A 16,038-nucleotide genomic window follows, 5' to 3' on the forward strand; every position below is an offset into this window, starting at 1 on the left:
AAACTAAATAAAATAAATAAAAATAAAACAATCTAGAAGCACTTCCCCAGGGATAATTTCTCGGGAAGCCTCTCCAGGCTGCCTTCTCCATTCTTCTGGCCAGACCTGGCTGCTGCTTGAGTCATGTACCTGTAAGGAATATTTTTGGAATGCAAATGTTGCCAGGAGCTTTCTTCAGGTGGCTGATCCCAAGCTCTTGGGGATCATTAGCATGGGGAGGGGCTGAGGCATGGCTCTCACCTGGCCAGCCACTCTATTTACATAGTTTCTGTGCATCCTTGGTGGAAGGGGAGTGGCTTCCATTCATCAGTCTCCATTCTCTTTGCAGAGAGTGTCCGGAGAGCAGCTGAGAACCCTGTGGTGTTAACCTCAGTCAACATGTCCTGGAAGCTGCAGATCACACAACCCCAATCTCGGCTCAGTCTGGTTCTTGGACACCAGATGACCATAGGGAATGATAGATTGGCTGAGGCTGGGTCTCCAACGGATGCTCTTCCCCATCCGTTGGCTTTCTTGCCCATGAGTGGGCGTCTTCTGAAATCTGAATCGGAAGATTCTGGCGTGGAGTTGGCCAGTGGCGACCACGTCCCTTTGACTCCGGTGGAATCCGAAAAAAGCTTTTCTCTGGATTGCCTGGATGGAGATGATTCTGTTCCAGCTGTTCAGGAGGGTCATCCCCAAGAAAGGCCAGAAATACTACTGCCCATTCTGGATTGTGCCTGGCAGGATTTCTGTGTCAAAAGAAAGCTTGGCAACGTGGCACAGAGCTCTCAGAAGAACATCGTGCTTATGCCCAAGAAACCTACTCCAGATTTGGAGGAGCTGAAGTCCTGCCACCACCCATGCCAGCCAGTGAGTGTTAAAGGGGTTCTGGATGAGGCTTCTGGAGGATGCAGTCAAGCTACCTCAGGAGGCAGCACCGTTGAGGAGGAGAAAACAAACGAAGAGGTGAGTGTTGGGAAGATGCCACTTGGATCAAGTTGACCCGAGGAGTCTTCTGAAATTGCTCTGGTGGAGCAGGGGCAGCGGGGACTGGAAATGGAGGGGCTTTGCAAGGGCATTCCTGGTGATGGGCATGGTCAGAGAGCCAAGGATCATTATTAGCTGTGTCTTCCCTCTGGGACTATTCAATCTCTCCTCCCACTAGCCAGGTGGGTTAGATTCGTATGGGAAATGCTCTTGAATTCCACCTGTGAATGTGCCTTGCATCACTGCCTCTTGCTAGAGGGCCCCGTGTCTTCACCTTTCAAAATCCCTGCAGGTAGAGACTCTTTCTCTGCTGACCTAGTTTGCAGCAGAGAGTTCTGATTCTCCAATAAGTACCACATGTTATAATATACTTGTAAGCCATGCTGGTTACCATTGGGCAAATCAGACCATCAATGGCTTGTTCCATAAACCAGGTCTTCCTGCAGTCTGTGAATCCATATAAGCTCCTGAGATGTTCATGGGATATTTGCAGAGGCTGAACTATTCATCCAGGATTCACGTCCACTTGATGTGTGCGGGGTATGTGTGGAATGCTAGCACAAATTCCTGATGTCCTGGGATAAGCTGGAGGAACCAAGATGTTCGGCCTGGAGAGGAGACTTAGGGGCCCATGATGGGCCATGTTCAAGAAGAGAAAGGGAAACTCCAGAAAAGGTGCACCAGAATTATTTTCCATTACCACAGGAAGTAGGATCAGAAATGATAGCTGTAATAGTAATAACTGGTTGCAGCTACCTAGACTTGGTTTAAAATACAAGGATATCTTTCTAATGGTGAGAGCTGTCCAAGAAGACCGCAGTTTACCAACCAAAGTTATGGGTTTTCCAACAGGGGAAGAGTCTAGTAAATAAGGCTGTGAGTTTCCCATCTCTGGAGACGTTGAAGACGTTGGATAGTTTAATTGGTTTTCCTGCACATTATGTGAAGGCCAGAGAAAATATTATTTCTGGAGCGTGTCCTGATTCCAGAATTCTGCATGATGTTCATTTTCTAGGCACAACAGCCAGCATCCCACCCCATGCCAGGACCGGGTCTACGCTCCCTGGAGAACCTCTGTAAAACCATGGAAAAAATTGTGAAACTGCAGAAAGCCAACAAGGAAATCCAACATGAACAACAAGTATTGGAATGTCGAGTCCGGACCTTGGAGAGCTGGGTCTGCACCTTAGAACAAGAGAAGGTAAGAAAGAGTCATAGCTAATAAATTGTAATTGATGGAAGTTGGTTCCCATTGCAGAGACAGAATAGCGGTGGGGGGAGAGAGAGGGAGAGATGGAGAGAAACAGAGAAAAAGAGGAAGGGAGGGAGAGGGAGGGAGGGAGGGGGAGAGGTGGGAGAGAGAAAGAGGGAAAGCAAAAGAGAGAAAGAAAGAAAGAGAGAGAGTGAGAGAAAGAGAAAGAAAGAGACTGAGAGAGAGAGAGAGAAAGACAAAAAAGAAAGAAAAAAGAGGGAGAGAGAGAAAAAGAGAAAGAAAGAAAGAAAGAAAAAAAGAGGGAGAGAGAGAGAAAGAGAAAGAAAAAGAGAGACAGACAGAGAGAAAGAGAAAGAAAGAAAGAAAGAAAGAGAAGGAGGGAGGGAGGGAGAGAGACAGAGAAAGAGGGAGGGAGAGAGAGAGCGCTTTGTTCAACAGGTTGATTTTCAGGGCCTGGTATGGATTTGAATCATGATTTGATGCTTCCGTTCCATAACAGGTAGTCCTCAACTTACAGCCATTCATTTAGTGACAACTCAAAATTAGAAGGGCACATAAAAAAGTGGCTTAGGACTATTTTTCACACTTACGATCATTTCAGCCTCCCCATGGAGAGGAGATCAAAATTCAGGCACTTAGCAACTGGTTCGTATTTATGACGGGTGCAATGGCCCAGGATCAGGTGGTCACCTTTTGGCACTTTCTGACAAGGACAGTCTCTCCTCCTAGATCCCACCAGTAGGAATTCTTTAACCTCAGTTGTCCAACCTTGGCCAACTGAGGACTTCAACGCCCAGAGTTCTTCAGCCAGCCATAGTGGCTGGGAGTTGAAGTCAACAAACCTCCTGCCTGATCAGGAATTATAATGAACTATAAGCGGGAAGATTCAACTTTTGCTGTCACATTTGGATGCTATGAATATTCTGAAAAGTCCTGAATGCCTTCTGGAAGGTTTGATTTTCTTCTCCCAGGAGCAGCCAGTGTTCGATTATGCTGGATAAAAGTTCTGGAAACTGAAGTCCAAAACCTTATGGGGGACAGAAAGTTTAGGAAAGTGGATATTTGTGGAAATTTCCTTTTTAAGGCTATGTTTTTTTAAGAAATGTGAATCCCCAGAATCCCCGTGGCTGAGGAATTCTGGGAGTTGAAGTTTACCTATCTAAAAGTTTGCTGAGGTTCTGAGGTGTCATTTGAGGCAAACACAGTGATCTTTGCTTGCTTTCCTCAAAATCTGCAACTCAGCTTCGGTTATTCTTGGCTGCCTGGAACAGGAATTGACAGCAGGGAGTCAATAATAGCTCCTGTCCAAAGTAAAGTGTTTGCCAATGGCAAAATGCAATATGTGGATCCAGGGAGTGACTAAATATTTGGCAGTGAGGAAGGTCCTAGAGAGACCATGAAGCAGACAAGATAGTATAAGACATGAGGAGCTGAATTCCAGGCTGATCCAAAATTACATTTGGAGAAATTGTGTTCCCGTTCTCCATAGCTGTTGTGTTACGTCATCTTATTTCACCTGCATATATCACCACCCAAGTTCCTCCTCTCTCTGGTTGTATTTTGGATGGATGGGGGAGTGGCAGGATAAAAGGATGATTAATTAGTCATCAGCAAAACATCTACTTGGGCTAGTAAGGAAATATAAGTTCAGGTTTCTGGGGTAATCCTGGCCACTTTATTTGTTATATTCCTGCTGATGAAATCCCACAGGTGTATAGCAAAGATTTAGATATAGCAAAGATTGCTTTTGACTCTCAAATTTAAAGAGACTGCATCTTCTAATATACTTGTAAAGGATTGGGTTTAAATTTGCTATTCGGACACTACTGATAAATTCCACTGTTTTAAATAGCTGCAAGCTACAATATTTCAAGTCCTTTTTTCTATAGAAATGCTATCTCTTCTGTTTGGTTATTTTCTTAAGAGCCTATACTCCAATTTCTACATTGCCATGCTGGTTATCACTGTGCAAACCAGGCCATTAATGGCTTGTTCAATAAATCACGTTTTACTGCAGCGAGTGAATCCAGTGAGTGTTGAGGCGGCTCTGGATGAGGCTTCTGGAGGATGCAGTCAAACTACCTCAGGCGGCAGCGTCCTTGAGGAGAAGAAAAGAAAAGAAGAGGTGAGTGTTGGAATGAACAGAAAAGGAAACTTCAGAAAAAGTGCACCAGAATTACCACAGGAACTAGGACCAGAAATTGTAGCTGTAATAGTAATGGTATAAGTTGCAGCTATCTAGACTTGATTTAAATATAAGGAAATCTTTAGTCTACCAACAAAAGGAATGGGTTTTCCAATAGGACAACAGTTTACCAAATATGTTTGTGAGTTTTCCATCCCTGGAGACGTTGAAGAAGTTGGATAGTTCAATTGGTTTTTCCGCACATTATGTGAAGGCCAGAGAAAATATTATTTGTGGGAAGGGTTCTGATTCCAGAATTCTGCATGATGTCATTTTCTAGGCACAGCAGCCAGCATCCCGCCCCATGCCAGGACCCGGACTACACTACCTGGAGAACCTCTGTAAAACCATGGAGAAAATTGCCAAACTTCAAAAAGCCAACCTGGAAATTCACCATAAATGTCTAATACTGGAGTGCCGAGTCTGTACCCTGGAAGAAGAGAAAGTAAGGAAGAGTTATGGCCTATAGCAAATAAATTATAATTTATAGAATTTGGTCACACCCTTGGAGAGTCAGAATAGAGAAGGGGGACTTTTCCAATATTGTGCAAATGCAATTCTAGCTGCAGTTAATATATGAATAAGTGTGTATTCTCTTAATTATAAGTTTCTGGTAATATCTGCAACAAAAATATTTCTGGCTTTAACTCAGTGCGTTGTTTTATCATCTTTTCCACCCATATCTTTATCTTAGTCCAGTACTTCTTTGCTTCTCCACATGTCCACCAGAAGAAAGGAACTTGGATCTGATACAGCAAATTTGTACAGATGCTTTAATGTAAATACTGGGGGAGTTTTCAAAGAGTTTACACATTTTGAGACCGATAGGAAGGCCCTGTGTTGTTTCATAAACTTTGTTCCCACTTTATGAAAACCCCAAAGAAGGACTGGAGAAGTAGCTGTTGGTTCCAACACGCAGAGAGATAATATCTGAAATTAATCATCTGTGTTGTGTTGAGCCAAGTGCTTCCTGTTTCTGTTTGACTTTCAGTTAAGCATAGTGCTGGCTTCTTTTGTGGGATTGTGACTGCAACAGGGGTGGGTTTCAATTTTTTTTACTACCGATTTGGTGGGCGTGGCTAGATGGGGGGCATGTGATTGAGTAGGCATGGCCAACTTGATGTGACTCACACACACTCAGTCACATAACCCCCTCACCAAGTCATGCCCACCGAAACTATAGTGAAAGGTTTTGACGGGGTGGGGGGGTCTCCAGTCTCGCCGGAGCTAAGGGAGCACTTGCAAACTATCCAGTAAGGGGAAAAAAGTTTTTGTCCTCCCCGGCCCCTGGGAGCATTCTGCAGGCTTCAGCAGAGCTGGGGGAAGGGAAAAATGCCTCCATTTTTGTAAAAAATGGACGGTTTTTTGCAAAAACGGGGGCATTTTTCCCTTCCCCAAGCCCTGCTGAAGCCTGCAGAGAGCTTCTGGAGGCTGGGGGAAGGCAAAAATGCCTCCTTTTTTTGCAAAAACTGGCCCATATCTGGGACCTCTCTGGGACTGGCATGCACACACCATTGAAAAAGGGGGGAAATACATTTTTTCAATGGAGATTGTTCTGCGCATGTACAGAACAGAAAATAAAGATGGTGGTGCCCAGGATACAACTGGTACAGTCATGTGTCCAGCCGAGTTACTACCTATTCAGCCAAAGTGGTAGGAGCCCACCTCTGGACTGCAAGTCTCGGTATTCCCAGTTAACAGGCTTGGAATTCTGGGACTCAAAGTCAGAGCCCGTCTGAAGCTCACCAAGTTGGAGGAGGAGGAGGCTGCTCTGAGATATGAGTCCTTGGGAGTAAGGGAAGCATTGTGTCCCAGCCTTCATTTCCTTTTGGCTGCTTCCTCTCTCACTGTGTGGGTCTCTCTCCTCCAGAAAGTCCGATCCCTCTGGGGAAGATTGAAGGGGCTGTTTACGAAAAGGAGAAGGGGATCTCTAAAGCCTGAAGAAGTCATCCAAGTCACAGTGACAAGTCACACCAGTAGTGACACCTCATCCCAAAGCAGGAACAGTTGGTAAGTAAGGAAATGATCTTGCGATTATTCAGATATAGGACTGCCCCCCTCTGTCAAGTGCTGAGTCTTGGATACTGACCACCAAAAGAATGTGGGGTCTGCTGCTGTTTCTGATAGATGTGAGAATAATAAGAGACCTTTTTAGTTCTACAACTACTGGATTCCATTCAAGTATAATAGGAATTAACACAATAGGAATCATCTTTCCAGACAATCTAATGAATGGCTCTACCTGTTATTGTAGGAAAAAAATATTGCAACATCCGAAGAGCAGAGCTTGCTTGCTTACCTGTCTATGTATTTATTTATATATATCCCACCTTTATTACTTTTATAAATAACTCAAGGTGGCAAACATACCTACTTCCTCCTCCTCCTCCTTTCCCTCTCCAACAACCTGGGAAGGTTTGGGTCGGTGATGGCTAACATTGTTCGGCTCCCGTGCCAAAAGCAGGGGGAGCACAGGGGGGTATACCTAAGGTGACCAGACGTCCCGCTTTTGACGGGACAGTCCCAATTTTTAAAAATTTGTCCCGCGTCCTGTGGCGTGTTCAAAAAGTCCCGATTTTCCAGTGCTCGGTCCTGGGCCAAGCAGCTCAGCCATCGGAAGTTGTTTTTTGGGGGCCCGCTTCTCTTGGTGCCACTCTCCCTGCAGCCATGCCAGTCTTCCAGTCTATCCACGCCGTCAGCAACCTGGTCCGGGTGAGCTGAGGGGAGGCAGGCGGGGATCCGGTTGGAAGAGGCTGGCAATGGGAGTAGCTTTTGAAAGGGTTGGGGAGAGTTGGGGGAATGGCAATCGGGGGAAGGCTGCTTTGCAACCGCCAGCGAAGTCCCGTCTAAACTTCTTGGTTCGCCCTTCCCGGCCCGGAACAGACCGTTCTTGGGGAAGCCGGGTTCTTCCTCCCTCCCTCCCTTCTCTTCCCTTCCTCCCTTTCCCCTTCCTCCCTTTTGCCTCCCTCCCCTCTTTCCTTCCCTCCCTTCCCTCCTTCCTTTCTTCCTTCCTTCTCTTCCCTTTCTCCCTCCCTTCCTCCTTCTCTCCTTCTCTTCCTTTCTTCCTTCCTTCTCCTCCCTCCTCCCCTTCCTGCTTCCCTCATTCTTTCCTTCCCTATCTACCTTCCCTTCCTTCCTTTCTTCCTTCTCCCTTCCTTCTCCCTTCCCTCCGTTCCTTCCCTATCTACCTTCCCTTCCTTCTTTCCTTCCTTTCTTCCTTCCTTCTTTTCCCTTTCTCCTCCCTCCCTCCTTCCCTCCTTCTTTCCTTCCCTACCTTATCTTCCTTCTTTCCTTCCTTCCTTTCTTCTCCTCCCTCCCCTTTCCATCCTGTAAACTGTTCAGAGAGGGCTGTGTAAAAGCACCATGAAGCGTTACCTCTGCCGCCGCCTCCTCCTCCTCCTTCTCCTCCTCCTCCTCCTCCTCCTCCTCCTCCTCCTCCTCCTCCTCCTCCTCCGTGCTTTTGAGGAGCCATGAGGCCACGGGAGCCAGTGGGAAGGTGGTGGAGGGGGCAGGAGCAGGGAAAAAAGGCCATGGCTCCTCAAAAGCATGGCGGAGGAGGAGGAGGCGGTTGCAGGGGTAATGCTTCACGGTGCTTTTACAGAACTCTTTTTTTTTTACAGCTCAGGTGCTCCAAGCCCTTCCCCCCCCAATCAATCGTGTCCCGCTTTACCCATCTTAAAATCTGGTCACTTTAGGTATATCCATAATGCTATGTGTGACCCCCTCCATGGGCGTGCATGCGCGCGTGATCAGCCCCTGCTTTTGGCGCTGTTTTTTTTGCCCTCCCCAGGCTCCAGAGGCTTTCTAGGAGCCTGTGGAGGGTGAATACATTCCACCTAGCTACCCCTGGAGAGTGAAAACAGTCCCTTCAGCTCCCCCCAGAGGGCGAAATATGAATCTACGTGGAACCCAGAAGTTCAGGAATGGTGACTTCCGGTTTGTCCGTAGGTCTGTTTTTTGCCCTCCAGAGCCTTCAGGGAAAACCTCCTGAAGGCTCCAGAGGGTGAAAAATGGACCAACGGGGAATTGGAAGTTCAGGAATGGTAACTTCCAGTTTGCTCGTAGGGCTGGTTTTTGCCCTCCGGAGCATTCAGGGAAGCCTCCTGAAAGCTTCTGAAGGGCGAAAACCAATCCTACAAGCAAACCGGAAGTCCTTTCCTGAATTTCTGGTTTGCCTGTAGGGCCAGTTTTGAGGTGAAAAATGACCTCAAAAGAAGGCCAAAGTCAGTTGGCCAGCACGCGTATGCACGTTGGAGCTGACAGGACAACGCCTGTGTGCCCCCTGTGGCACGCATGCCATAGGTTCACCATCACGGATATAAGATGAGGGAGAATGCCATTCAGTTGGCTTTCACGCCTAGAATGGGACTAGATTTCCAGCCTCTTGATTTCTAGCCCGGTGCCTTAACCACTATCTCTCTACCCAACTTGCTGGCTGGGGAACTCTGGGAATTGATGTCCATGCATCTTAAAGTTGCCGAAATTGAGAAATGCTGTGTTAGAGTGTGAGGTTGTGACAATTAAAGGAAATAGAAACACTAGAGCCAAGCTTTTGGTTTAACACAGCTGCTCATTGCTACATACACAGGCACAATATGTGCATTTATTGTGTGTGGGGGGGGGGGACCATTAGGTGAACACTGAAAAACAGTCCTTGTATGATGCAGACTTGTACCTTTTGGTTCTCTTTCACATCTGTTTTTCCTCTTTGTAAAGATGGGTTTGCATTTTACTAAGAGCTAGCACCAATGATAAAAGCCAAAAAAAGCAGTTTTGGACTATAAAAATGTACAAAGCAGCTTTGCAAAGCGAGATGAAAATATACCATGCAAAGCGCTAATTAAGGAAAAGAAATACAACTCTCTTAGAAGTCTATTTAAAAAGCAGGCAAACTGATTTCATTTTGAGATGAAATAGTTCTTCCAGCACCAGCCCTTCCCCCCAAATTTCAGCAGGGATGGCAAAGAAATAGCAGATTGCTCTCCCAGGCTTGGAAACATTATATTTGCACAGGTACAGTATGTGTGGTACCTTGCTCAATAGTAGTAACTGTGAGTGTGAGAGGGATCTTGGAGCCCTAGTGGACAACCATTTAAATATGAGCCAGCCGTGCGCAGCAGCTACCAAAAAAAGCCAACCCAGTTCTAAGCTGCATTAACAGAGGGATAGAATCAAGATCACGTGAAGTGTTAATACTACCTTTTAAGGCCACACTTGGAATATGGCATCCAGTTTTGGTCGCAACGATGTAAAAAAGATATTCAGACTCTAGAAAAAGTGCAGAGAAGAGCAACAAAGATGATTAGGGAACTGGAGGCTAAAACATATGAGGAACTGTTGCAGGAACTGGGTATGTCTAGTTAAATGAAAAGAAGGACTAGGGGAGACATGAGAGCAGTCTTCCAACATCTCAGTTGCTGCCACAAATAAAAGGGAGTCCAACTATTCTCCAAAGCACTTGAGACAGGACAAGAAGTAACAGGTGGAAACTAATCAAGGAGAAGAGCAACTTAGAACTAAGGAGAAATTTTCTGACAGTTAATACAATTAATCAGTGGAACAACTTGCCTCCAGAAGTTGTGGATGCTCCAATACTGGACGTCTTTAGGAAGATGATGGATAACCATTCGCCTGAAATAGTGTAGGGTTTCCTGCCTAAGCAGGGGGTTGGACTAGAACACCGCCAAGGTCCCTTCCAACTGCTATTGTAAAACATTTTAACTACCGGTTCGCTTGAAGCAATAATAAAAAAAATGCTAAAAAAAGTTTTTTTAAAGTTCCAACTATCAGCTGTGCCACGCGATTTCAAGCGAATCTAAATTGTGTGACACAGCTGATTGTCGCACAGCTGACTACCGGTTGCCCGAACCAGTAGCATTTTTTATTACTGGTTCAGGCAAACCGGGCCAAACCGGTAGCATTTCACCCCTGGTGCAAACAGAACAATCTGTTGTTTCCTCATGTCCATTGGGGAATCCCTTTCTTGCAGAATGTGAAATGTCTTGTTTAGTTTGTTTAATTGTTCAGTGTTTATTTTTAATTAAACAAATTGATTTTTTTTTCTCTCTCTCTCTCTCTCTCTCTCCCTCCCTTCCTCCCTCCCTCCCTCTGTCTTTCCCCCATTTGGTGCAATGTAACTGTTTAACTTCACAGATGAAGTTGTGTTACTTCATTGAAATTGTTTTTTTTTTTTGTATTTTTAACAGATAACTATATATGTGCAGCTGTGAGTTTGAATATATTTATTGTATTTATTGTACTATATTTAAAGAAGGAAAATAAAATGTTTTGCAGACATAAAAACCTGAATCCTGAGAGTAGAGATAATTTGTTTGAAAACCTAAATTCAATGGAACGTGGTACCAAAGCTTTCTACGGCTGTATCATTTCATGCCGCATGGAAGGAAGCGTGGTTGAAAAACTGTTTCTGGAGATATATGGAGTCCTTTGCAGTAGAGAAGTAGCATATCACGAGTCAAGCGGAGACCTGCTGGATCATACCGGGGATCCATTTAACCTCCCACCCTGTTTCCCAGAGGATACGAGCAGTTGAGTTTGGGAGCAGCTCACTTTCAGTTGCAAAAACTAGTAGGCTTGTATCAATGTCTTCACTTGCATAACTTTAGAAAGGTGATTTAGTGTCCCACAATCTGATGCTGTCCAGATACATCGGATTCCAATGCCCATAATCCCCAGTCATTTGTGGCTAGTGCTGAAGGAGACCAACCTCACTCCAGTGTATGATAGATCCTCCTGGCCAACCTAAAAAGTTAATTTACTACATCTTAAATGTTGGAAAGGAAAATGCTGAGCTCCTTGGTGCCAAGAACATCAGCGTTCTAATCCCTAAATAAATAGTTGCTTGGGTGGGGCCATCCATCTAATCAAGGCAAGCACCAAGGACAGAAGGGATATTGGGCAACTCTCTTACGATAGCCTGATAAAGTAGAAGGTCTTTAGGGAAATCCAGAAACTTTAGAACATGATCCTGTTTCTGCTTGAAACTGCGATGTTTCCACCTTATGCCTTGGGATTTAGAAGGGAGAACAGGCAATAGGGGTGCATACATGGGAGTTTTAGGATATACGGAAGTCCCAGAGTGAGCAATAGATCAATGAATTCAAGATGGAAAGAATTTAGCCTTTGCTGGTGGATGGAGGTGATATTTTGTATAGCTGGGAAAGTGTCTGTTGTGCTCCCTGCAGAGAAAGAGAATGTGCTTCTTACATGTAGAGAATTGTAATCCAAATGAAGTTGGGTTGCAACTCTGATTTAAAAAACCCAGGGATTTAAAATAGTCTTTGTATTGTGATGCTACCCAAGCCGAGAACGTGATTTAAAACATGCATTGTGAAGTGGGGAAGGGAGTCACTTAATTTCTATTCTCCCTCTAATGGAAGATGGGAATTTATGAGAAGAAGTATTGGTAAGGTGATCAGATTTTCATATTGGTAAAGAGGGACACCATTGACCGGGGGGATCGGGGGGCTTGATTAAAAAATTTATATTTTGTCAAAAGCTCACAAAAGACGATTAATGACCCCAGGACTGAAACCATCATAAATACGAATCTGTTGCCAAACAAAATTTAGATCACATGACCATGAGGATGCTGTAACGGTCGCTAAGTGTGCAAAAATGGTCGCAACGGTCGCTAAGGGTGAAAAATGGTCATCAGTCACTTTTTTCAATGCCATTGTAACTTTGGTCACTAAACGTTTTCCCCATCCTTGAGACACCTCACTTCTTCCTTCCTTCATTCCTCTTGCTTATCTACCTTCACCTTATCCGTCTTCTGCTCTTTCCCTCTCTTCCTTCCTTTCTCCTTCCATCCTCTCTTTCCTCACTCCCTTCCTCTTTTTCTCTTCCTCCCTCCTTCCATTCTTTCAGCTTCCTTTCTTTTGCCTATCTACCTTCTCTGTCTTTCTGCTCTTTCTATCTCTCTCTTCCCCTTCGCTTCTGTTCCTTCCTCCTTCCATCCTTTCTCCTTCCCTCCTTCCTATTTCTTCCTTCTTCCTTCCTTCTGCCTATCTACCTTCACCTTCTCTGTCTTTCTGCTCTTTCCCTGTCTTCCCCTTTCCTCCCTCCCTTCTTTCCTTTCTAGTTCCATCTTTTCTTCTTTCCTCTCTCTCCCTTTTTCTTTCTTCCTTCCTTCCTCCTTCCTCTTGCCTCTCTCTCCCTTTTTCTTCCTTCCTTCCTTCCTTCCTTCCTTCCTTCCTCCTTCCTCTTGCCTATCAACTTCATTCTCTTTACCTTTCTGCTCTTTCCCTCTTCCCCTTCTCTTCCTACCTCCTTCCCTCTTTTTTCTCTCCCTTCTTCTTTTTCTTCCTTCCTTTCTTCTTTCATCTTCCTCCTTCTCCTTCCTCCTTCTATTCTTTCTCCTTCCTTCCATCTTTCCTCCTTCCATCTTCTCCACCCCTCCCTTCTTCTTTTCCTTCCCCCCTCCTTCCTTCCTTCCTCTCCTTCCCACTCTCTCCTTGGGAGGGGACAAAACCCAAGGGCTAAGGGGGCGGGGTGGGGGGCAGCAGAGACCAAATAAAGTCAGTAGATCTTATTAAAACTTTCCTATTTGTTGGATCGCATTGCTGCGAACTTATAAACCAAATCAGGGGAACATTTTGCAACCGAGGGTGCTGCAAGGAAAGTGGGGAGGGTGGCAGCTCTGCCATTTTGCAAGGAATGAGAAACGGTGCTTTAATCCGAAGGAACTGCAATCGGAACCACAGACAGAGAAAGAAAGAAAGAAAGATCCTTGTAGCACAAAACCCACCTTTGCATAGTTGTGAGAACATAGGTAAAACAAAACAAAAAAGCACAGCGCCCCTCCGCCCTCTGAATGGGACTCAGCATGACTCTGATTTGAATAGAAGGACACGGGCGGGGAGATAAACACCTTCATTTGCATTCTCTGCGACCATGATGCTTTGCGAGGAACAATCCCAGGGGCTACCCGTGACTTTTTGCAGATTTTTCCTTTTGTGCTAAAAAAAAAACCAGGACTTTTTAAAAACGCGACAGAATGAGCTGTCCTCCTCCTCCATCACTAACAGCTGGGGGCTCAGAAATCAGAGCGAAAAGCCAGTCTTCCATCTCTTCCCTCTTCTTGGATTCACTCTGAAGTTTCTTAAATCCCCCCCCTCTCTTTCTGTATCTGTTTCTCTCTCACTCTGTGTGGCTCTTTGTCTCTATCTCCCTCCGTCTCTCTCTCTCTGTCGTTCTCTCTGTGTATCTGTCTCTCTGTGTGTGTCTCTCTCTCTGTGTCTCTCCTCCCTCCCTGTGTGTGTGTGTGTGTGTGTATGTTTCTCACTCTGTATGTGTGTCGCGCCTGTCGTCCTGGATCAGGCTGAGCTGCCTGTCTTTCTTCAGCACCTCCCAGGGGTGCACATCCATCGTAAAATCCATCGGGTCATCCAAAGTTGCGGGGCTCAGCAGGACCTTGGCTGAATGCATGCAAATGCTCAAGTCCGCTGCTCGCCACTCCTTAGCTAGTTGCAAAGTTCTCTCCAGAGATTCTGGCAGGCGGAGGCAGCGCTTGCCTCTCGAGCTTTGGCGAAGGGGATTTTTTCTGCGGGATGGAGCCTGGGCGGCAGGGAATTTCCCCGCCGAAATAGAAGGCGAGGCTTTCAAACTAGTCTGATCCTGCTTGAAAAGGTTGCTGCGGCGGAGCAAAGGGTGCCCTGGCTGAAGATTCCCTCTTTCAGTCGGTCTCTCGAATTCACCCCCCTCTTTTCTTTTCTACAGAAGGAAAGGGTTTTTTGACTGGGCAGCTTGACATGATTAAGGCCGTTCTGCTCCTCCTTTGCGCTGCCCTCCTCTCTCTGATAGCCACCTGGTTAAAAAGGAGGAGGAGCCCATCGAGGAAGATGAGGAATGCGAGGGGGATCCCTGCCCCCGCAGATGGGCTCTGGACTAGTGGAGCCTCCTCTTTCTCCTTTTTAACCAGGTGATCTTTGGCTGCTGCATAAGCCCATGGGCACAAGCTGCCCTCTTCTCTCTGATAGCCACCTGGTTAAAAAGGAGGAGGAGCCCATCGAGGAAGATGAGGAATGCGAGGGGGATCCCTGCCCCCGCAGATGGGCTCTGGACTAGCGGAGCCTCCTCTTCCTCCTTTTTAACCAGGTGATCTTTGGCTGCTGCATAAGCCCATGGGCACAAGCTGCCCTCTTCTCTCTGATAGCCGCCTGGTTAAAAAGGAGGAGGAGGCTCCGCTGGTCTGGAGCCCATCTGCGGGGGGAGGGATCCCCCTTGCGTTCCTCGTCTTCCTGGATGGGCTCCGACCCAGCAGAGTTGCCTCCTCCTTTTTAACCAGGCGGCTATCAGAGAGAAGAGGATAGGGCGTGCCCGTGGCCTTGTGCAGTGCCCGAATTCTTGCCTCCTGTTCTTCGGCTGTTGCACAATCCCAAGGGCACGGGCTGCCCGGTTTGCTGAATCCAGCGTGGCTTCAGAGAAAGAAGGCATGCGAGAAAGCCCCCCCCCCTCATCCCCGCTCCTGAACATTTGAATGAAGGAGGCTGCAGGCTCCTTTGTTCTCGGCTATGCGATTTTCTTTCGTTTTCTGCTGCCTGAACAAGTGAATGAGGCAGAGGGAGAATGAAAGGAGATTGCGTCCCTTATGTCTCCCCGTTGCTCAGAAAAGCAACTCTGGGAAGGTCCTTTGGTGGCTGCAGGCATTCTAGAACCTGCTTGCTAGCAAAGGACCTTCCCGAAGTTGCTTTTCTGAGCAACGGGGAGACAGAAGGAACAACATACCAGCCGGCTGGGATGGGTATACAGGGCTGGGGGCGGGGCAGGCTTACTTCCGGGTCCAGTCACAAAAATCGGGAGTTTTTAAGAATGTTCCGGGACGCGGGACAAATTGTGCAAAAGCGTGATTGTCCCGTGAAAATCGGGACGTCTGGTCACCTTAAATTAGCTGAATATGTGCACCATATGATGAACAAAATTTGACACTTAGAATAGTCCTATTGTGCAGTAGCAAAAAATGAAGATAAAGGTTAGAGCTACGTATTTTGTCTTGCATAGGAAGATGGCCTCAACTCAATTTAGCTACAAAGCATAAATAATTTAAACGCTTGTTTATTTTCCAAAAATAGGCAAATGACAAAATGGTTTTACTATCTGCTGGGAATTCAGTTCTTTTCAAATTGTTTGTATATCTAAGTTATAAAATAATGAAAAATAAACAATTATTTCAGAAACAATTATTTGTAAAAGCTAGGTAAACAAGCATGAAAAAGTATACAGAATAACACAAAGAAATTGCTACTAGGAAGTAATGCAGATGTGCTAGATCAAATGCTGTTAATACTACTACTAATAATAATGTTAATAATGTTAATAATGATAATGCTAATAATGCTAATGTTTCTTAATCCTAAATACTAATAGTACTACTATTGCTATTTCCTCTCTTATGACGGTAAATTTCTAACTTCATCTTTAGCAAATATCACATCATTGCTCTTTCTGTGGGGAAGTCTTTCCAGAGTCTTTCAATGATGTAGAAGTTTTATTTTCTTCAGTTGGATTCAGTGTGTAGCTGTGCTCTTAAGCTGCTCTTGATAATCATTACGGACATCCATATCCTCCACCACCAACTCATCTTCTTTTGTGTGAGAGGCAGAAGGCACATATCTCAACTGCTCTTCCTCATCACCAATAAAGTTATCTA

At 45.7% G+C, this 16,038-nt stretch overlaps 1 protein-coding gene across 1 annotated transcript in view; it reads left to right on the forward strand.

Annotated features, from left to right (window-relative positions):
• The window catches only part of CUNH8orf58 (chromosome unknown C8orf58 homolog), a 38,144-nt gene that overhangs the window by 17,342 nt on the left and 4,764 nt on the right, over window positions 1-16,038 (forward strand). The window contains exons 2-6 of the mRNA XM_087703768.1: window positions 329-948; window positions 1,985-2,170; window positions 4,200-4,307; window positions 4,648-4,812; window positions 6,238-6,377. Of these exons, the coding sequence (XP_087559894.1) occupies window positions 329-948; window positions 1,985-2,170; window positions 4,200-4,307; window positions 4,648-4,812; window positions 6,238-6,377 (1,219 nt within the window). The remainder of the gene's footprint in view (window positions 1-328; window positions 949-1,984; window positions 2,171-4,199; window positions 4,308-4,647; window positions 4,813-6,237; window positions 6,378-16,038) is intronic.

The sequence above is a fragment of the Thamnophis sirtalis genome, unplaced genomic scaffold (assembly GCF_051295495.1).
Source record: "Thamnophis sirtalis isolate CommonGarterSnake01/CBP01778 unplaced genomic scaffold, rThaSir2_p1.2 scaffold_2, whole genome shotgun sequence".
NCBI classification, from domain to species: Eukaryota; Metazoa; Chordata; class Lepidosauria; order Squamata; family Natricidae; genus Thamnophis; species Thamnophis sirtalis.